At 51.6% G+C, this 22,307-nt stretch overlaps 1 protein-coding gene across 1 annotated transcript; it reads left to right on the top strand.

Annotated features, from left to right (window-relative positions):
• Positions 1-12,283: 12,283 nt before the first annotated feature.
• LOC309684166 (olfactory receptor 14I1-like) lies at positions 12,284-13,204 on the top strand (the record flags this gene model as incomplete). The annotated part of the gene is made up of 1 exon (XM_082500117.1): positions 12,284-13,204. The coding sequence occupies one exon, from the start codon at positions 12,284-12,286 to the stop codon at positions 13,202-13,204; it is 921 nt and encodes a 306-aa protein (XP_082356243.1).
• Positions 13,205-22,307: the final 9,103 nt, after the last annotated feature.

Raw genomic sequence — 22,307 nt, 5'->3', positions numbered from 1 at the left:
AGGAATTGGCCATGGCTTTGGGCACAGTGATGGAGATGGATCCAAGGTCAAGAACAGAGAGGTTGTGGAGGAAGAAGTACATGGGGGTGTGGAGGCGGTGGTCGCAGGCGATGGCAGTGATGATGAGGCCGTTTCCCAGGAGGGCAGCCAGGTAGATGCCCAGGAAGAGCCAGAAGGTCAAGAGCTGCAGCTCCCGTGTGTCTGCGAATGCCAGGAGGAGGAAGTGGGTGATGGAGCTGCCATTGGGCATCAGCTGTTTCTAGTATGGGGGCTCTGTTGAAGGAAGGAAAAGACAGGAAAAATAAGGACAGACTTCTGTGAACAAAGCCACTCCATTTGTCATAGAAATCACCCCAGTTGAAATGCATTTCCTTTCTCTGGTTGATGCTGGCTGAGTGTGATGTGAGGAGCAGGTCCTCTGCCCGTGTGCTGCTGAGGAGTCAGCCCTGCTCTGCTGCAGTGGGTACAGGGGAGCCGTTTTGTGACGGCGCCCACGGTCAGAAGGGGTGTCAGATGTAATCCACCTCTCATGGAAAAGTTCAGTATCTGCTCTCAGGACTATTCAGAGTGTTGGCTGCAGAGCAGAGGCTTAGCATGTCCTTTTAATAATTTTGTCTGATGTTTTATTTTCCGTGATAACATCTCAGGAATGTAGAAACCTTCATTTTGATAACTAATCGCATTATGATTCTTGAGATGGAGCAGACAAAAGGGCCGATCTCTCTGTGGCTTAGAGCAAACTCAGGAGAGCTGCTGTGTCCATCAGTTGTTTTCCTGTATCTGCCCTGCACTTTCACTTGTGCTGCCTTGAACGTGACTTCACACACAAATTACTCTTTAAAAAACCCAAGAAACTGAACACGTACAGGATCAGGGGAGCACTTGTTGAAAGGGCACATCTGCGCACTCTTCTCTGTCCCAGCCCAGAGATGGAGCTGTGATGGAGAGAGCAGGACACAACTACTCCCCGAGAGAAGCAAAGCACTCTGAGAGGAGAGTGCCCACCCCCGAGGAAAGGCTCAGCACTCCCCAGGACCCGACGGCAGAGCTGTGCCTCACTGGGGGCAGCTCGCAAGCCCCGCAGGACCGGCAGAGCAGGCAGTCGGGGTGCCGCAGAGGAGATGCTCTGAAGAGAGAGTGCTCTCACGTCCCAGCAGACAGCACCCAGCAGACACCTCCATGGAGGAGCCCAGGAGAGCTGGCTGAAGGCAGCCTCCCCCCGGGCGTGTTGGCAGTTTCCCCCCGGCCCTTGCCCCTGTCTCTGCTGCCTGGGGCTGTCCCTGCCAGGAGCTGTTGCTCTGTCCCCAGGTCTCCCCCTGCCAGTGCTGCCAGAGCCCATCCCACCCGCTGTGTGCTCAGCTCTGCCCTGCAGCCCCCTCCCAGCAGCAGGGCATTGCCCAGGGCCAGCTCTGGCTGGGCAGGCTCCCGTGGGGACAGCAGAGACACCGGAAGGGCTGCAAAAGCCACACTGATGCTGCCTGTGAGCCACGGAGTGGTGATTCCTGACACTCCATGGTTTATTCATCTCTAAGAGAAACAGATTCAGAATTTCACTGCCTCCTCTTGCACTGTGAGATGAATTTCTATGTCCCATTGTCCATGCAGGGAACCCCAGGTATAAGACAGGAAGAACAGGTCCCTTCCCTTTCAGGCAGCCCCCGCCTTGCTTTGCTGCTTGAAAATTCCCCTGGGAATGCCCTGCAGTGATATGGATCTGTGAACAGCCCTGACCCACACAGCACCCTCTCCACAGCAGGACCCTGCCCTGCCAGAGGTTGTGCTCCTTCCACCCACAGCTTCTCCCACAGAAGCTCCGTGGGAGCTCCTCGGGCAGGCGCAGAGCTGACCCTGGCAGGCGGCAGAGTCCCTGCCCCGGCACACAGCCCCCGGGGTGCAGGGACCTGCTGGCAAGGACGGCCCTGCCCACCCCTGCTTGCACACCCACCTTCACACACATTCACATTTCCCAACAAGAGCTCTCCATCCCCCCTTACATATCCCACAAGCTGTGGGTTATTCCAGCGTTAGGAGATGCCTCCAGCAGCTCCACCAGCATTGCCCTGCACCCACAGACTCACCCTGTGCAGCACTGCCAAGATTTCTCCTCCAGTGAGCTCTCACTCCTCCTCCCAGTCCTGACCACCGTGAAGCTCTCTCTCTGCCTTGCTCATCTCCCTGAGGTCCCCTGGCACTGCCCTCAGCCCTGCTGCGCTGTGCAGAGGAGCTGCTCTTGCGCAGAGCTGTCTCTCTGCAGCTCAGACCACTTGTTGGCAGCTCCCTCTGTCCCGGGAGCCCGGCCCAGCTCAGCAGCACAGCACCAGCCCACCGCACTTTAATGACCCCTCTGGTGGGTTTGGTGCTGAGTCCATCAACCTCAGACATGAGAGGAACCTGAAGAAACCTCTCAGGGACTCCAAGTCAGATGCAAACTCCAAAGTTTCTTGTGGTGTTAATGGGTCCCACGGGGATGAGTGGCAGAGCCAACAGCCATGACCAGAGACGTGAAGAGGTTGGCTGTGTCAGGGGGCTTCTTCCAGCTTTGCCACATCCCCCTGTCATCTCCACCACAGGCTGTCCTACAGTGTCACCTCACTGGTGCCTCTTTCCCTGCAGGCTGTAGCCATCCCCCTGGCTGCCCCACCTTGCTCTTCCTTGAAACACAAAGCCTTGGGCTCATCCAGACTCCTTCTGGGTGATGTGTTGCACCACGGCACTGCCCTAGGAGGGAAATTTCTTCTTCCTCATGTCCAGACTGGAACTCCCCAGCTGACTTTGTGACATTATTTCTTTCTCATGCTGTTTTGCACCAGGAAGAAAAGCTCCACCAGCTCTGAAACCACCCTGCAAGCACTCTCAGGCTACTCCTATCCTGTCCTCAGTCTCCACACCAGTCAGCCCACGGCCCTCAGCCTCTATGGTCATGCGCTTGAGGCCTCCAAACCCCGTCTTGGGCGGTCTCTGGGCACTCTCCACAGGGTTTGCAGATGATAGTATAGTGGTCATAGACCAAGAAAGACGGACTGTGACTTTTTACCAAGGCCTGTAGGAGCAGGAGAAGGGGCAATGGCTTTCAACTGAAAGAGGGTAGATTTACTTTGGCTATAAGGAAGAAAGAGTTTGCAATGAGGGTGGCAAGACACTGGAAGAGGTTTCCCGGAGAAGCTGTGGATGCAACATTCCTGGAAGTGTCCGAGGACAGAAGTTTTGAGCAACCTGAACTAGTGAAAGATGTCTCTGTCCATATGGCATGGGAGGGGGAGAGAGGGGACGACTAGGTGATTTTTTAGTTCCCTTCCAACCCAAACCACTCTATGATTCTTGGATTCTGATATTCCCAACTCCTTCTCTACAAGCTGTAAATACCTACCTACACCATGCAGGCATTTTAAGCTGACCTTGTCCCACACCCTGCCATAAAAAAGAAAGAACGGCCATTTCTAGAACAAGAATTGCCGTATTTTCAGAGGAACAATTCAAAAACCCAACAGGTAAAACATCATTTTAAGATTAGTCCGATCTTCAAAAAAGGCAAGAAGGAGGACCCAGGGAACTACAGACCAGTTAGTCTCACCTCTGTCCCTGGGAAGGTAATAGAGTGACTCATTCTGGACGTCATCTCCAAACACGTTGAGTTATTAGAAGTGGTCAACATGGATTTACCAAGGGTAAATCATGCTTGACCAATCTGATAGCTTTCTATGATGTTATAACTGGTTGGCTGGATGAGGGGAGAGTCGTGGATGTCATCTACCTTGACTTCAGCAAGGCTTTTGACACTGTCTCCCATGACATCCTCATTAGGAAGCTGAGGAAGTATGGGCTAGATGAGGTGACAGTGAGGTGGATTGAGAGTTGGCTGCGGGACAGAACTCAGAGGGTTGTGATCAGCGGCCCAGAGTCTAGTTGGAGGCCTGTAACCAGTGGTGTCCCCCAGGGGTCAATACTCGGTCCAATTTTGTTTAATATATTCATTAATGACCTGGATGAGGGGACAGAGTGTATCCTCCGCAAGTTTGCTGATGATACCAAACTGGGTGGGGTGGCTGACACCCCAGAGGGCTGTGCTGCCATCCAGCGCGACCTGGACAGGTTGGAGAGCTGGGCAGAGAAGAACCTAATGAGGTTCTACGAGAGCAAGGGCAAGGTCCTGCACCTGGGGAGGAAGAATGCTAGGCACCAGTATAGGTTAGGGGTGGACCTGCTGGAAAGTAGTTCTGAGAAGAAGGATCTGGGGGTGCTGATAGATGGTAAATTATCCATGGCCCAGCAAAGTGCCCTTGTAGCCAAAAATGCCAATGGCATCCTGGGCTGCATAGGGAAGAGTGTGGCCAGTAGGTCGAGGGAGGGCATTCTCCCCCTCTACTCTGCCCTGGTGAGGCCACAACTGGAATATTGTGTCCAGTTCTGGGCTCCCCAGTTCAAGAGGGACAGGGAACTGCTGGAGCAGGTCCAGCAAAGGGCAACTAAGATGATTAAGGGCATGGAGCATCTCCCTTATGAGGAAAGGCTGAGAGAGCTGGGACTCTTTAGCCTGGAGAAGAGAAGGCTGAGGGGAGACCTTATTATGGCGTACAAGTATCTAAAGGGTGGGTTGAAGGAGGATGGAGCCAGACACTTTTCAATGGTTCCAAGTGACAGGACGAGGGGTAATGGGCACAAGTTGGAGCATAGGAAGTTCCATTCAAATACAAGAAAAAACTTCTTTAACTCTGAAGAAGGGTGACAGAGCACTGGCCCAGGCTGCCCAGGGAGGTTGTGGAGTCCCCTTCTCTGGAGATTTTCAAGACCCGCCTGGATGCAGTCCTGAGTAATGTGCTCTAGGCAATCCTGCTTTAGCAGGGGAGTTGGACTAGATGATCTCTACAGGTCCCTTCCAACTCTGAACATTCCATGATTCTGTGGTTCTGTGAAAAAGGAATTCCATGGCAGCAAGATGAGCTTTTGGTTCTTTAGGAACAGTTACAGAAGAAAAAAATCTAAAGTAGGACCACTGCTGAATTCATTAAGAGTGGGTGCAGTTAGATCTGAGGTACTTAATGTCCTCTTTGCCTCGGTTACCACCAGCGAGGTCTCCAAAGCCTCTGGGCTTTGAGGCAGGACTCTTGAGGAGAAGCACAGAATGGTAGGGGTTTGGAAGGGACCTTTGGGGATCTAGTCCAACCCCCCTTGCAAAGCAGGTTCACCTAGAACAATCTGCAGAGGATGGGGACTAAGCCAGGTGTTCTTGAGCCAACTCCACCCTTACCAGTCCGTGGGACCAGAAGGTTTGCATCCAAGGGTGCTGAGACAGTGGTTTTCTCCAGGAGGTTCTGGTCTGTGATGATCCCAGTAAAAAAGGAACTCAGATTCCTTAAGGGATCTTTCAAGCTGCTGTCAGTGAGGGCAATATCACAGAGGCAATCTTGTTTCCTTTAGAAGGTATGAACCCCAGGAGGTGTCGCAGAGAATGGGCTTTGCCCTGAATGCAGCAAACCATGCAGACCCTCTCCATAGAAGACATTCTCCTGCTTTGGTCAGTCAAGCTACCGTAGGAGTTTCCTACAAGGAAACAACACTATTCCTCATCTCTGCAGTTAAACAGCAACGATGTTTTCATGAGAACTTCTTGCTGCAGCATTGCAGACAGGCCAGGCCATGCAGGAGGCGTATTTTCCAGTACAGAGTGGGACCTGCCTGCAGGCTCTTGTGTGCCAATACACTGCTGAGGTTGTCCTGCGGCCACAAGCCCTGTGCAGCACAGCGCAGGTGTGAAGGCCATGCCGTACGTGCAGCCGAGTGCAGCGCAGCACCAACTGCTCGGTGCACAATGCGTTTTCGGATCAGCACCAGCGCTCAGGTTTCCCTGCACTGAAACTTGGTGCCACAGCTGAGGGGCTGCAGCCCAAATGTGCACTGCCAGGAGGAGCCCCATGTCTTGTCACAGCATGGTGATGTTTTGGGGTGAAATGAGATCAGGTGGGGCAGTTTTCTGAGCTGGGGTGCTGCAATGAAAGGGTACAGGCTCTGCTGGAGGGAGGGGCAGGGAGGATGAGGATGGGGGGATGCCCCCTGTGTGAAGGAGCAGCTCAGTTCTATGGAGCGCCTCGACGAGATGGGAAACATGTTGAGGAAGCTGGTGTGAGAGAGGATGGGAGGAAAAGTCAGTCCAGGTGACACTGTCTTGGCAGCTATCCACTCCTTGATCAGGGAGAGGAGGCAGAAAACCTCTTCTCACAACAACCTGGAGAAGTCTCCAGGTTCATGAGCAGGTTCCCATGAGGAACCGTAAGTGTCCTGGAATTCACTGGCCAGGCAAAGCAACAGGGTGCCAACAGTCTGGAGGATCTTGGGATGACTTCTTAACAGAGCTGCCAGGTGGGCCAGGAAGGGTGATGCTCACCTGGCCCTGGTCCTGGCCAACAAGGAAGAGCTGGTCAGGATGTGATCATCAGTGTCAGCCCTGGCTGTCATGACCAGGAAATAGTGGGGTCCCAGGTGCCAAAGAGGAGTGAGGAAGGCCAGCAGCGGAGCACAGATGGGCGGGCTCCAGAGGAGAACACTTTAACGTGCTTGGGAGACTGATACAAGTGGTGCCCTGGGAAGCAGCTCTGTAGGGTGAAGGAGCTCAGGAAATCTGATAGGCCGTGCAGGACAGCCTCCTCCAAGGACAGGAATGGTCTATCTGAATAGCCATGAAGAGAAACACCCCTCTGAGGAGGCTGCTGGTGTAAAGTGAGTGAGCGCCAGGGCCCAAAGGCAGCCGGCAGGAGGTAGAAGCAGGGGCAGCTGCCAAGGAGGAATTGAGAACCCTTGGCCCTGCATGGAGGGAGGGTGCCAAAGCCAAAGCTCCCATGGGCTGGAGAGTTTCAGGGCTGGGGAGCAAAAGCAAAAAGAGCTGATGCAGGCTTGGAGGGTCATGGGGAATGCGTCACCCTCTGCCTGGAGGCCTGTGACAAGTGGGCGCTGCAGAGGTTTGCATCTTGGATGCATGCATCAGCCTAGGAGAGGGGGGTTCCTCCTGCAAGGGATGTTGCAGGGCCTGTGCCAGTCCATCCATGTCGGTCTAGATGGTGCAGAGTCTACTTGAAGACATTCCTCTAAGCCAAATGCATTGGTATTAATGCAAAACTGGCTAGTTAAAATCAAACATTTTATTCCCTTTGTCTCTCTGCTTTGACATCTTTTCACTGTGACTGCACGTCTGTAATCTCTCTAATAAGCCATGTCAGAACTGAAGACTAAAGGAAAACTATGCCCAGACTTGGTTCCTTCGGGTGTTTTTTGTGGGAATGAGCCCTCTGGTGCCGAGTTCATGAACTGCAGCTCCTGAAAACTGACCAAGCTTCTGGGGAAGTAAAAGAAGCAAACCTGCAGGTTTCTGAGGGTGTTAGCAGGCCCTGCTGACGTCCACACTAAAGAGGGAAGGAGCAGACAAAGCACCTGTCTCTGGGGACTGGTAAAGCAGGAAGTTGAAGGCACTTGGTACAGGAGGATATTTAAAGGTGAAGACCCCTGTGAAAGCCCTTGATGTGCTTCACCAAGCAGAGTGGTCAAGCCCACAGCCCCATCCCCTGTGGAGGCGTATCCTTTGCCTCTTCAAATACTCTGGGCACTTTGCCCCAATGCAATGTGGGACTGTGTAACACCAGGTGCAGATCAGCAGTAGTGCATGTCCCAGGCTCTGCGGAGGGCAGGCGAGGAGAAAAAATGCACCGGAGATGTCAGAATCTGGTGTCCTCTCATGGCACAGAGTGAAAGAGACAGAAGCCATAGCTAAGCAGACAAGGGTCTCAGTTCTGTTGGGGTGTCAAAGCCCCACCAAGGCCCTTGGCCATCCCCACCACAGCTACACACTCCTACGCCTGTGCCTGCTTCCTTCCTGCCAGCACTGTGGTTTTCTGAGGCTTTGCCAATGCCTGTGACTTCCCTACAATGCATGTGGATTCTTCAGTCATGACGACCTTCCAAAATGTATCACAGCAGCCCTCTTGTGACATTGGGCTGCTCTCCCAACATCTTTAGATTCATCCCATCTGCTCCAATGGACTACTAAGGCTTGGCCTTAGCTAAGTACCCGCAGACTTGATCTCCATCCTCTGCTGGCTTTTGCGTGGGGTTTTGCCTCTTAGGCACATGGAACTGGGAGACCTTGCTGGTGAAGAAGGAGGAGAGAAGAAAACACAGAAAATCTCAGATCTATCTACACATGCTCTTACCAAACTCAGCAATGGCCACCCATTATGTTCAGTTCTTCTTCAAAAGTTCCTGGACTAGTGACAGCTCATCCTTGTGCCCTTGAACTTCCGTGCAACTGTCAGCTCTATAGGACCTGTGGCTTTTCTAAAACCAACCGTATTTCTAAATTCTTCCTTTGTTTTAACACGTGCATCCACATCTCTCATGCTTCATTTTCTCTATGGAGATTCCCCATGAATTTCCTGTTTCCCCAAGCTCCTCTCCTGACAGCTGGGCTTGTTTTTTCTGACTATTGGTATGACTACACTCTCCTACTTGACAGATGCTGTCCTTGCAGATGAGGTATACTGAGCTCTGCTGCCCTTCTGTGCTGCTCACATCAGCTCTCTGACTAAAAGTCACAAGACTAGGCCAAAGGCTACTTCTCTGAGGTCTAGCATCTATACTCTTCTATTCTCCTTCCTTTTGGGAGGATAGACCCCACTATTTCATGGACACGATAGCCAAAGCTGACATTCTTGTAACGTCCATGTCCAGCTCTACCTTCTTTGAAATTAACAGATGCAGATGAGTATTACCATTGTTGGCCAATCTGGCAGCTGTGCTATAGAGACTGGGATCCTAAGCTGTGTCTTGACCAATATTCTTGAGAAGCCTCCAGGACAGTTTGCATGCAGTTGTGGTCCCCTTCCAGTGAATGCCAGGGCAATTAAAGTTACCAAGGTGATGTAAATATGTTCATTGTCTCCCACCACAATGTAACCCTTACGGGTCTCTTTTCTGACCCTTACACACAGGGGTTCACCCAGTTTATTTATCACCTAGAGGAGCTCCACAAATCTAAGCAGGTCCTTCACCCTGAGGGCAAGCCTCTCTCAAAATTTCTGCCCTCCGGATCATCCTTACCCACCCATCACAGCACCACAGTCATGGCAGATGTCCCAACACCACTCAGCTCTTCTTCCCTCCAAGTGCAATGAAGAGATGGCACACACAGCTCCAGCCCCTTCTCTCTGTGCCCAGGCTGAAGGCCCTGGGGCATGGCTGGGCTGCAGCACTTCAGCTGTGGCACACTTGGGCTGAGAGCAGACTTGCAAGAGGGAAATCTGCTTCCAAGGCCCCAAGACCTCAGCTGTGCAAAGGCTTTGCTTCAGAGCAGAGACATGCTGAAGTGGATGGCAGATGGCAGTGTGAAGAAGAAATGAGGTGCACACAAAGGGAGCAAGCTCTGTGGTGGGGATGAAGCTGGTCTCAAGATGAACAAGATGATGTTGAAAATGTCCTTGGTGTGGACATGCTGTGATTCAGGCTCACTGTGAAAATCATTGGCCTGATCCATGATTGTATCATCAAGGGGATGGCTAAAAAATTCAGGAGAGAAGAACCAGCATAGTTTGAGAGTGAAGGAACACAAGAGGAGGCCCTGGTGTGATGTGCTTGCTGTTCAGGCGCTGCCCAGTGTCTCTGGAGAGAGAAGGGACAGAGCTTGTGCCACTGCAGGGGTGGGATTCAGTCAGTGGCCCAAAGGCACCCACTCTGTCTGAGATGCCCTGGGTGATGCCTGTCACACAGCCAGGCTGGGGGGGACAGGGCTCCTGTACAGGACCTCTGCTGTCCCTGTCCGGCGCATGAAATTGTTCTGAACAGCCCTTGCACCTCCCTGAGCACTGCAGGACAGAATCTGTAAACTAAATTGAGGTTCAGCTGCCCTGAATTAGGTCAGGCAATGAAGGGATGCACGTGAGACAACTGCCATCATACTCCGGGGACATGTGGAAAAGAGAGCTGATGGAGAAGAGAGAGACTGAGCTCTGCCTGTGCCACGTGACTCCATTTGGTCAGCTGAATCCCTCTATGGGCTGCCCTGGGCAGAAGGAAGAGTTACAGGGGCACTTGTCCTCCACGTGGACACCTTGTGTCATTGAAGTTGGCCAAAGGGTTTTCCCACCAGCCTCCACCAAGATGCCCCAAGATGCTGCCCTGTCTCTCTGAATTGCTCCACTAGAGCTTTCAGTTCCCAGCATGCCTCTTGGTCACCTTTGGCACCAAAGATGTCCCCAGGTGTCTGTGTCCGCACATCTTCCTCCTGCCCTCCCTCTCCATTACTTCACAAGGGAGCTGAGACCAGGAGCTCACATGCAGGAGCCGCTTTTGTGCCCTTGTGAAGTGAGGCCAGAGGAATGCCACCTGCTGGGGGTTTGTGGTGGGCATGGGATGGAGCTAACTCCTGTTGTAGCCCCAGGGACTAGAAACCCAGGCTGAGAAGGCTCCATTGACTCAACTAAATGCCTTCCCTCCTAACAGGAAAAGGAGATTGCTCCCTGGCATTGTCTTGGTGTTCTCTCTAATACTAAAACAACCAAAAAAAAAGGTAATCATGGACCTCAGTCTTTCTCTGACTGAGAATTGAAACCGCTGGATAGAAGTTTCCCTGCCCAGCAGAGGGAGAAAACATCAGTGATGACTTCAGCTTGTTTCCCAGCAGGTTCCCCTGGAGCCCCAGGGACATCTCTGAGGAAGCCCAGAGGGGACAGAGACAGTGCCAACGTGAGCTGCTGCTCTGCTGCTGATCTGGGCTGGGCTGCTGGGACAGATGGAGCTCCTGGCAAGCGGGCAGCGCTGCAGAGAGACAGCTCTGCCCAGGAGCAGCTCCTCTGCACAGCGCAGCAGGGCTGAGGGCACTGCCTGCAGGCAGCGAGGGCAGAAGAGAGAAGGGAGAGAGAGGTAAATGAGTCCTCAGGTGGGAGGACAGGAGAGAGCTCACCGGGGGAGAACCCTTCACAGCCTTTCCCATGGTAAGTCTGTGGCTGTGGGGCAATGCAGATGAGTTCCTGGCAGTGTCTCCTACACCTGGCACATGCCATGGCTGATCGGAGCTGTCAGTACGTCTCTCGTGGCTTTTCTGGTGTGGAGCAGGATGACATGCTTCAGAGCAGGGATGCCCTACTGCACTTTCAGAGGGACAATGAAGGTCAGCTGCCTTCTCCCAGGTATGGCTCTCGGGTTTGAAGATAGGTGTGCAGGCAGGGGTGGGCAGGGCTGTCCTTGCCAGCAGGGTCCCTGCACCCCGGGGGCTGTGTGCCGGGGCAGGGACTCTGCCGCCTGCCAGGGTCAGCTCTCCGCCTGCCTGGGGAGCTCCCACGGTGCTGTGGGGAAAAGATGTGGGTTTATGGAGCAACCTCTGGCAGGGCAGGGTCCTTCTGCTGTACAGAGGAAAGTCAAGGCAGGGGCTACCTTAAAGACAGAGACCTTTCCAGGCTCTGTGCTCTCAGCTGTCTCCTAAGGGAAAGGAGCTGTCACTATGACACTGAGAGATCAGCAGCTCTGCCACAAACCTCATCAAGTGCCTTCACCCACTCCTCCACCTACAGACAGCACCAGCATCCCCTCTGCTTGCAGCATCAGGCTGGATCTGCTCCACTCCTTCGGACCCGCACAGAGTGAGGTGGCCCTGGGCAGTGCCCTGCTGCTGGGAGGGGGCTGCAGGGCAGAGCTGAGCACACAGCGCGTGGGATGGGCTCTGGCAGCACTGGCAGGGTAGACCTGGGGACAGAGCAACAGCTCCTGGCAGGGACAGCCCCAGGCAGCAGAGAGCCCCTCCACCCTCTGCATCCCTCTCTGCTCAGCTGCACAGGGAGAGAGAAAGCAGTGTGGAGAAATGGGCTTTGAAACTGGACTCTCCCACACTCACAAAAGCCCTTTCATTTTTTTTTTTTTTTCTTCAAGTACATTTTTAGGGGGTCGTTTGTCCCATGGAGATAGGTGTAAGCAGGAGTACCTGCATGGTGACCAGCAGGTCACTGGTGGACAGAGCAGCTCTCCTGAATCTGCACTAGGGCACAGAGAGCCTTTTTTTCCCTTCGGGCTCACCAGTGTTCAGACTAAAAGAACTGGGAAAGAGGAGTATTTCTGCCCCTTCAAAGGAAGTGCCCTCAGCAGCACAAACCTGATCGCACTAAAAGGAGCTGAATGAAAGCATGACAAAGAAAGAGAAATCAATGTGGAGGGATTTTTTTGTGAAATATCACAGGATTGGTTCAGAGAAGTCTGCCGTATATTGTCAATGTGTCCTCCTCTTTCAACAGTGGCCCATGCCCAGAGTGAACAGATGTCCAACAGCAGCTCCATCACCCACTTCCTCCTCCTGGCATTCGCAGACACATGGGAGCTGCAGCAGTTGACCTTCTGGCTCTTCCTGGGCATCTACCTGGCTGCCCTCCTGGGAAACGGCCTCATCATCACCACCATCGCCTGCGACCACCACCTCCACACACCCATGTACTTCTTCCTCCTAAACCTCTCTCTTCTTGACATGGGCTCCATCTCCACCACTCTCCCCAAAGCCATGGCCAATTCCCTCTGGAACACCAGGGCCATCTCCTACCAGGGGTGTGCTGCACAGATCTTCTTTTTCTTTTTCTTTGCTACAGCAGAGTTTTCTCTTCTCACTGTCATGTCCTATGACCGCTACGTTGCCATCTGCCATCCCCTGCACTACGGGACCCTCCTGGGCAGCAGAGCTTGTGTCAGCATGGCAGCAGCTGTCTGGGGCAGTGGGTTTCTCAATGCTGTGCTGCACACGGCCAATACATTTTCACTGCCCCTCTGCCAAGGCAATGCCCTGGACCAGTTCTTCTGTGAAATCCCCCACATCCTCAAGCTCTCCTGCTCACACTCAGACTACCTCAGGGAAGTTTGGCTTCTTGTGTTCAGTGCCTTGATTGCTTTTGTTTGCTTTGTTTTCATTATGCTGTCCTACGTGCAGATCTTCAGGGCAGTGCTGAGGATCCCCTCGGAGCAGGGACGGCACAAAGCCTTTTCCACGTGCCTCCCTCACCTGGCTGTGGTCTCCCTGTTCATCAGTACTGCCATTTTTGCCTACCTGAAGCCCCTCTCCATCTCCTCCCTATCTCTTGATCTGGTGGTGGCTGTGCTGTACTCTGTGGTGCCTCCATCAGTGAACCCCCTCATCTACAGCATGAGGAACCAGGAACTCAAGGATGCAATATGGAAATTGATGACCAGATGATTTTCTGAAGTAAGAAAGTCTCTTCTTCTGCAAAACACTCCTAATGTATCTCATTATAGACCAAGGCCATCTGCTGTATTTTTTGTCTTGGTTTTTGGTTTTTTGATTGTTCTTGGTTTTCTTGTTTTACTTTGTGTAATGTTGTTTCAAATGAAATGTCATTGTGTGAGCTGTTTCTACTCACACATCTATCCAAATCTGTGGGACCCACAGACTGTGTAAATGAGGACGCATGCTTTCTGTCTATTTCAACTACATAAAGAAACTTCCAGGACTAGAGAAAACAGCCTCACATTTAACCAGGGGACGTTTAGTCTGGATAATAAGAAAAAATTCTTAACTGAAAGCGTTATCAAGCATCAGAACAGGATGCCCAGGGAAGTGATGGAATCACCATCCTTGGAGGAATTTAAAAGGTGGGTAGACGTGGTGCTGAGGGACATGGTTTAGTGGTGGTTTTGGCAGGGTTAGGTTGATGGTTAGGCTTGATGATCTTAATGGTCCTTTCCAACCCAAACAATTCCATTCTATGATTCTGTGACTTGCTTGCCCAAGACCGTTCCTTTGAGACATTCTGTGGAGCTGCAGGGGAGTGCCTGTGTGCAGAGCTGGAGGGGAAAGAGTCCCAGCACAGCAGCACTGCCCTTGGTCTTGCCAGAGCTGCTCTCTTGCCACTTCCACGCTCTCCTCCGGAGCCCTTGCCTTGCTGTAAGGCTGAGTGCTCAGGCAGCTCCTAGTCCTGCTGTGTGGCAGCCCTGTGAGCACAGGAGGGACAGGCACTGAGCACTGCTCTGACAGAGCTGGCCTCCCTAACAACACCAGAGCGTACCAGGGGTCTCCTCAGGGCAGGGCCTGAAGGCTTAGGTCTTCTTCCAAATTTGTCCTCAAGAATATTCCCAAGAATGTTGTGCCGTTCAAAATAAAACACCAGTGTACAGCATAACTATATGCGTTTTCAGGGCGGAGGCAAGAAGCAGTGTGCTCCCACAGCCAGGACTCCTGGGAAAGACATGAAGGACTGGCAGAAGAGGGTCTTCACTGGGGCTGTCTGTGCTGGACACGCCAGCGAATATCCCCCAGGACAATCGTCACACACCTAGCAGACAACTACCACCTTTTTAACAACCCCCACCATTCCAATGAGATCTCCTTCACCTGCCTTTTCTGGTTCCTTGCAAATTCCCCTGTGTGCCACCTCACCCTCCCCTGTCCTTATCACAGACTCACAGAACCACAGAATGTTCAGAGTTGGAAGGGACCTGTAGAGATCATCTAGTCCAACTCCCCTGCTAAAGCAGGATTGCCTAGAGCACATTACTCAGGACTGCATCCAGGCGGGTCTTCAAAATCTCCAGAGAAGGGGACTCCACAGCCTCCCTGGGCAGCCTGGGCCAGTGCTCTGTCACCCTTCTTCACAGTTAAAGAAGTTTTTTCTTGTATTTGAATGGAACTTCCTATGTACTAACTTGTGCCCATTACCCCTCATCCTGTCACTGGGAACCACTGAAAAGTTTCTGGCTCCATCCTCCTTCTACCCACCCTTTACATACTTGTACGCCATAATAAGGTCTCCCCTCAGCCTTCTCTTCTCCAGGCTAAAGAGTCCCAGCTCTCTCAGCCTTTCCTCATAAGGGAGATGCTCCAATCCCTTAATCATATTAGTTGCCATTCGCTGGACTTGTTTCAGCAGTTCCCTGTCCCTCTTGAACTGGGGAGCCCAGAACTGGACACAGCACTCCAGTTGTGGCCTCACCAGGGCAGAGTAGAGGGGTAATCATAGAACCATAGAATCATAGGGTTTGAAGGGACCTCTGGAGATCATCTAGTCCAACCCACATCCCAGAGCAGGGACACCTTAGAGCAGGTTGCACAGCAACACGTCCAGGCGGGTTTTGAATGTCTCCAGAGATGGAGACTCCACCACCTCCCTGGGCAGCCTGTTCCAGTGCTCTACCACCCTCAAAGTAAAGAAGTTCCTCCTCATGTTTAGGTGGAACTTCCTATACTCAAGTTTGTGCTTGTTACCTCTTTTCCTGTCACTGGACACCACCGAAAAGAGCCTGGCTCCATCCTCCTGGCACCCATTCTTAAGTATTTATAAGCACTGATCAGGTCCCCCTCAACCGTCTTTTTTCCAGACTAAAGAGACCCAATTCCCTCAGTCTTTCTTCATAAGAGAGGTGTTCCAGTCCCCTAATCATCTTGGTAGCCCTATGCTGCACCCTCTCCAGCAGTTCCCTTACCTTCTTGAGCTGGGGAGCCCAGAACTGGATACAGTACTCCAGGTGCGGCCTCACCAAGGCAGAGGAGAGGGGGAGGATGACCTCCCTTGACCTGCTGGCCACACTCTTCTTGATGCACCCCAGGATGCTATTGGCTTTCTTGGCCACAAGGGCACCTTGCTGGCTCGTGGTCATCCTCTTGTCCACCAGGACTCCCAGGTCTCTTTCTACAGAGCTGCTCTCCAGCAGGTCAGCCCCCAACCTGTACTGCTGCATGGGGTTATTCCTCCCCAGGTGCAGCACCCTACACTTGCCCTTATTGAATTTTATAAGATTCCTCTCTGCCCAACTCTCCAGTCTGTCCAGGTCTCTCTGTGGGAGACCGTGTCGAACGCCTTGCTGAAGTCAAGGTAGACCACATCTACCGCTCTTCCCTCATCTATCCATCCAGTCACACCATCATAGAAGGCTATCAGATCAGTCAGGCATGATTCCCCCTTGGTGAATCCATGCTGACTGCTTCTGATAGCCTTCTCTTCCTCCACATGCCTTGAGATGACGCCCAGAACAAGCTGTTCCATCATCTTTCCAGGGATGGAGGTGAGGCTGACTGGCCTGTAGTTCCCCAGGTCCTCCTTCTTGCCCTTTTTGAAGACCGGAGAGACATTGGCTTTCCTCCAGTCCTCAGGCACCTCACCTGTTCTCCAGGACCTTTCAAAGATGGTGGAGAGTGGCCCAGCAATGACCTCTGCCAGCTCCCTCAGCACTCGCGGGTGCATCCCATCAGGGCCCATGGACTTGTGAATATCTAATTGACCTAATTGGTCCCTCACTTGATCCTCCTCAACCCAGGGGAAGTCTTCCTCTTTCTCTGTTACTTTCTCCAAGGCCTTTGACTCCTGAGGGCTCGGCCGGGTAGTAAAGACCAACGCAAAGAAGGCATTCAATAACTCGGCCTTCTCCACATCCTCAGGGAGGATGGGAGGGTAGAGGGGGAGAATGACCTCCCTCGACCTACAGGCCACACTCTTCCCTATGCAGCCCAGGATGCCATTGGCCTTCCTGGCTACAAGGGCACATTGCTGGCTCATGGATAATTTACTGTCTGCTAAGACCCCCAGATCCTTCTCCTCAGAGCTACTTCCCAGCAGGTCCACCCCTAACCTATACTGGTGCCTAGCATTCTTCTTGCAGGTGCAGGACCCCACACTTGCTCTTGTAGAACCTCACTAGGTTCTTCTCTGCCCAGCTCTTCAGCCTGTCCAGGTCATGCTGGATGGCAACATGGCCCTCTGGAGTGTCAGCCACCCCACCCAGTTTGGTATCATCAGCGAACTTGCTGAGGATACACTCTATCCTCTCATCCAGGTCATTGATGAATATATTGAACAAAATTGGACCAAATATTGACCCCTGGGGGACACCACTGGTTACAGGCCTCCCACTTGACACTGCTCCATTAACCACAACCCTCTGAGTTCTGTCACACATTCAGCTCTCAATCTAACTCACTGTCTCCTCATCTAGCCCACTCTTCCTTAGATTCCTCATGAACATGGTCTCCTGCAGTCTCCTTATAGCCAGTTGTTGACAGCTGGGCTGATGTCCTGCTTTGAAGTAAAACATTACCAATTTTTTTCAGAATTTTACCTTTCAGCTAAACCTCTTCTAACTACCTGCACTCTCTGAAATTAAAGGGGTATTCTTCAGACAGTGTCTGCTTCTAGCCAACAAAGTCTGATGTTTGTAGTTGATGCCACAGAATGATGCGCAAAGAGCCTCTTGCTTATACTTATTGCTATAACACCCAAGGGCAGTGACCTTTGTCATGTGCCCCGTTGGAGGGTGGGAAGCAGAACAGCGTAGCCGGGTAGCATCTGCGGGGAGGAACGGACAGTGCCTCATGCTCAGTATAAAAGCGGAGGGATCAAAGGGTCAGCCCTCTTTCTTCAGTGGACAGTGTCCAAGGAGGAGTCTATCTGTTCGTCTGCCTTTGACCCTGATCGGTGTGTTCCTGAATCCAGATCTGGAATCTCGTTCCCGTCCATCACTGAAACCAGACTGGGATGTTCCCAGTGTCTCCCAGTGACATGATCGTTACCCTGGGAGCTCGATGCTGGATTGTTATATATGGTTTATCTTTAATTTTTTATTGATAATATTATCATTTGTTTCTATTTTAATACTTCATTACAGTAGTTTTAGTTTTCCTTAAAACCCATATATCTCTCATTGTTTTTCTCTCTTCTCTTCTGGGAAGAGAAAGAGCTTAAAGGCAGTATCTGTCATTTGTTTAGTGTCCAGCCCAGCCTAAACCACACCACCTGCTTTCCTCCATCAGGCAAGAGTGGTCCACAGCACCGGCTGGGACTCACTCTGTGCCAAGATTGGAGGTGGCATAAACAGTCCAGGGAAGGGAGCTATTTTTGGGGGGGTCCTGGGGACTGTGCCAGACACAAAAATTAGCTTTCGTAATGATGTAGGTCCCAGTATGATGGAAATGATAAGTACATTTTAATAAGATTAAACAACCAAGAAATGGAATGAAAGATACAGAGTGAATAAAACTTTCTCTTGAACCGTAAAATTCAAACATTGTTGGTGGTGTTATCCTTCTTGCTTGGTTTTATCTTATTTTAAGATACTGATCTCGGGGGAGTTTTGTGTGCTGCTTCTGTTTGCAAAGGCAAGTGATGATAAAATTGGGGTGGGATGCAATTACAGGGACACGGAACGGTGGTGCCAGTGTAGGTGCCTGGGACCCTCTGCCCAGGCTCCAGCTGCAGCTTCCCAGAGGCTCTGGTCTCCAGCATCTCCTCTGGGACAGCGGCCAGGCCCAGGCATGTGCTTCAGAGACACGGGGTCCTCTGGAGGTACCACTGGGTACTGATGGTCAGACAGCAGAGCGCTGCCTGAAAGCCTGAGACATTTTGACAAGTGTATAAGCACCACCTCATCACCTGACACACATGAATGCTTTTAATAAAGATTTGGTGTTCTCCCATGAGATCCAAATGAGGAGTTTTCAGGATGTTCATTGATAGCAAGAGGAGAGCTATGGACCTCCCCCTCCATTTGCATTGTCAGGACTCTCTCTCTCAGGCTCTGCATTTAATCTCCCTCATCTTCCATGTATTTCCACCTCTCCTAACTAACCTGACCATGTCTGAAGGCACCTTTCCAGCAGTGAACGTGCACAGAAGCACTTGCGATTCTGCTTTACATTTCCCTTCCCCTCCTCTTTCATCATTCAGAAACCTCTCCACAACCCCATTGCTGCTGTGAGCTTCGGGCAGTTAAAACTCGCCTGTCTTTGAGTAATCTGTGGAATTCTGTCTTCAGGCAGCTCTTTCTTTGTGCTTATTATCATAAGCACAGGTTCAACAATGTTTCAGGTTCAACATGGTTTCAGGTTCAGCAAGGCCAAGTGACGGGTCCTGCACTTGGGGTACAACAACCCCATGGACGCTACAGGCTTGGGGCAGAGCGGCTGGAAAGCTGCCCAGCAGAAAAGGACCTGGGGGTGTCGGTGGACAGCCGGCTGAATATGAGCTGGCAGTGTGCCCAGGTGGCCAAGAAGGCCCACAGAATCCTGGCCTGTATCAGAAATAGTGTGGCCAGCAGGATTTGGGCAGTGATCGTCCCCCTGTACTCAGCACTGGTGAAACCCCACCTCGAGTACTGTGTTCACTTTTGGGCCCCTCACTACAAGAAGGACGTTGAGGTGTTGGAGCGTGTCCAGAGACGGGCAAGAAAGCTGGTGAAGAGTCTGGAGGACAAGTCTCACAATGAACAACTGAGGGAGTTGGAGTTGTTTAGCCTGGAGAAGAGGAGGCTGAGGGGAGACCTTATCACTCTCTACATCTCCCTGAAAAAAGGTTGTAGAGAGGTAGGGGCTGACATCTTTTCCCTAGTGACAAGTGATAGGACGAGAGGAAGTGGGTTCATGTTAAGCCAGGTGAGATTTAGATTGGATATTAGGAATTTTTTTTTTCACTGAAAGGGTTATCAAGCATTGGAATAGACTGCCCAGGGAGGTGGTGGATTCACCATCCCTGGAGGCGTTTAAAAAAAGGCTAGATGTGGTACTTGGGAACATGATTTAGAAGTGTTTTTTTTCAGGTTAGGTTAATGGTTGGATTTGATGATCTTAAAGGTCCCTTCCAACCTCAACAAATCTATGATTCTATGATTCTGTTCTATGAAATCCATGCTAATGGTTCTTGGACACGTTCTTCTGTTGTTGGTGCCCAGAAGTGTCACCAGGGAGAACTCTGACTGATGGACCAACACTCCTCACCAAAGTGAGCTTGTACAGCCAGTAGCTCCCTGGGTTGCACGTTTGCACTCTTTCAAAGACGGGTGCTACACTTGCTTGTCCTCTCTCACCGGAGACCTCTGCCAATCCCATGACCTGTCAAAAGGGATATTCCAAAGAAATATTGATCTTCCCCTGTAACCTCATTACCACTCCTCTCCCGTTACACAGTGTGTGTACTTTCTCTAATCTTTCAGGTGCTTATACTTCTCCTGAGACAATGTTCATTTCTAAAGTCATCTTTGCAGATGCAGACTCTCTAGGCAAAGGCCCTCTCTATTCTTCGCCACTTTTCTCCTCCCCTTACTCTTTCCTCACTCAGATACCTCTCACCTGTGTTGTTGCTTTGACTTTCAGGGAGTTAAAACCTTGCCTGTCTTTCAACAGTCTATTTGTCTCCTCAGACAACTCTTTAATTGTGTTTATATCTGTCTTTTCTATCTACCTTCCTAATCTATTTCTCCTAAGAACTCCCTTGTAGAAAGGCAGCCTCATGAGAGGGAGCTTGTCCTGAGCATGTGATTGCAGAGTGTGTGTTATTGTGTAGGAAAACCGATTATGCTTTACTTTTCTTTTCTTACAACCAGGAAAAGTTCTCCTGTGCCTGGGTGCAGCCAGGGCTCTGAGGAGCGCGGGTGGGAGATGGGGCAATGGGGCTGTGACATCCAGCTGCAGACCTCAGTGGAGAAGTCTGATGCAAGGACCAGTGGTGTCAGTCCCAGGTGGCCAATGTCAGAAATGGGGAGGGTGGGGAGGTGAGGAGCAATGCTGTCCTACAGTGTCAGACCTCCAGGGACTGCTTTTCCTCCCTGTCCAAACCTCCTGAAGGGACACCCTCTATCCATAACAATCAGAGAAATCTTCTATCACAATCATAAGCGATAATCATGAGTAACACATTATATCCTTTAAAATAAAAAAGACATTTTTATTAGGTGCACTTTGAAATCTCCTCTTTAACTACACTCTGAAACCTCTCTAATTGGCTGTACAAGTCTTGAAGACTGGAAGAAAATGACAAGAAAGATAAACACCTCGTTAGGGCTTTCTGTCTTTTAATGAGCCCCACGGTGTATTTGGTGCTGAGTCCATGAGCCTCAGACACTGAGAGAAGACTGAACAAAGTGCTCAAGAAGTCCAAGTCAGAAGCAAAGTACCTGGAAGCCTTGATTGGCCCCACTGAGGGTCGTTACTGCCAAAGCCTCCCCAGGGACTCGTTAGAGGAGATAACTGGAGGCTGTGGTTGCAGGTAGGCAGAGGCACTGTGCAGCTGGCTGTAATGCTGAGGAACCCCTTGGCTAGTTTGATGCAGCAGAAAGGCCAAACCCTGACCCCCAGGCCCTGGGAAGGCATGTCCTGCCCCTCACTGGTGGCTCAGGGCTCTTCCTGGGGGTGGTGGGGTGTGAGGGGGAGCGAGGCCGAGTGTAGGAAAATTCTGTGACACCTCCTGGCCTCCCAAAAAGGGGCAAGGACAAAACAAAGTCCAGAGTCCCCAAAAAATCATAGAATCATTTAGAATTGCAGAAGACCTTTAAGATCATAGAGTCCAGCTGCAAACCTAAGTACCAAGTCCACCACTAAACCATGTCATTATGTGCCACATGTACACGTCCCTTAAATACCTCCAGGGATGGTGACTCAACTACTTCCCTGGGCCAGTGATGGAAAGCCCTTTAGCTGAAGAAATTGTTCCTAATACGCAGTGTAAATCTCCACTGGAGAAACTCGAGGCCATTTCCTCTCGTCCTATCTCTCATTACTTGGGAGAAGAGACCAACCCCCACCTCGCTACAACGTCCTTTCAGGGAGCTGTAGAGAGTGATAAGGTCTCCCCTCAGCCTCCTCTTCTCCAGGCTGAACAACCCCAGTTCCCTCAGTAGTTCCTCATAAGATTTGTCCTCCAGACCCCTCACCAGCTTTGCTGCCTTTCTCTGGACACGCTCCAACACCTCAATGTCTTTCTTGTACTGAGGGGTCCAAAACTGAACACAGTACTCGAGGTGGGGTCTCACCAGTGCCGAGTACAGGGGGACGATCACTTCCCTAGTCCTGCTGGCCACACTAATACTGGTACAAGCCTCGATGCTGTGGGTCTTCATGGCCGCCTGGGGACACTGCCGGCTCATATTCAGCCACCAACACCCCCAGGTCCTTTTCTGCTGGGCATCTTTCCAGCCACTCTGCCCCAAGCATGTAGCGCTGCGTGGGGTTGTTGTGACACAAGAGCAGGACTGGCCCTTGGCCTTGTTGAACCCCACACCATTGGCCTTGGACCATCAGTTCAGCTGGTCCAGATCCCTCTATAGAGCCTTTCTACCCTCAAGTAGATCAGCACGCACGCCTAGCTTAGTGTCATCTGGGAACTTACTGAGGGGGCACTCCACCCCCTTGTCTAGATCGTTGATAAAGGTATTAAAGAGAACCGGCCCCAGTACTGAGCCCCGGGGAACATCATTTGTGACCAGCCGCCAAATGGATTGAACACCATTCACCACCACTCGTTGGACCCGGCCGTCCAGCCAGTGTTTTACCCAGCAAAGTGTACACCTGCCCAAGCCATGAG

The sequence above is a fragment of the Vanellus vanellus genome (assembly GCF_965231255.1).
Source record: "Vanellus vanellus genome assembly, contig: HAP1_SCAFFOLD_248, whole genome shotgun sequence".
Classification (NCBI taxonomy): Eukaryota; Metazoa; Chordata; class Aves; order Charadriiformes; family Charadriidae; genus Vanellus; species Vanellus vanellus.
The sequence above is the reverse complement of the archived record's forward strand: the minus strand, read 5'-3'. Positions and strand labels throughout refer to the sequence as shown.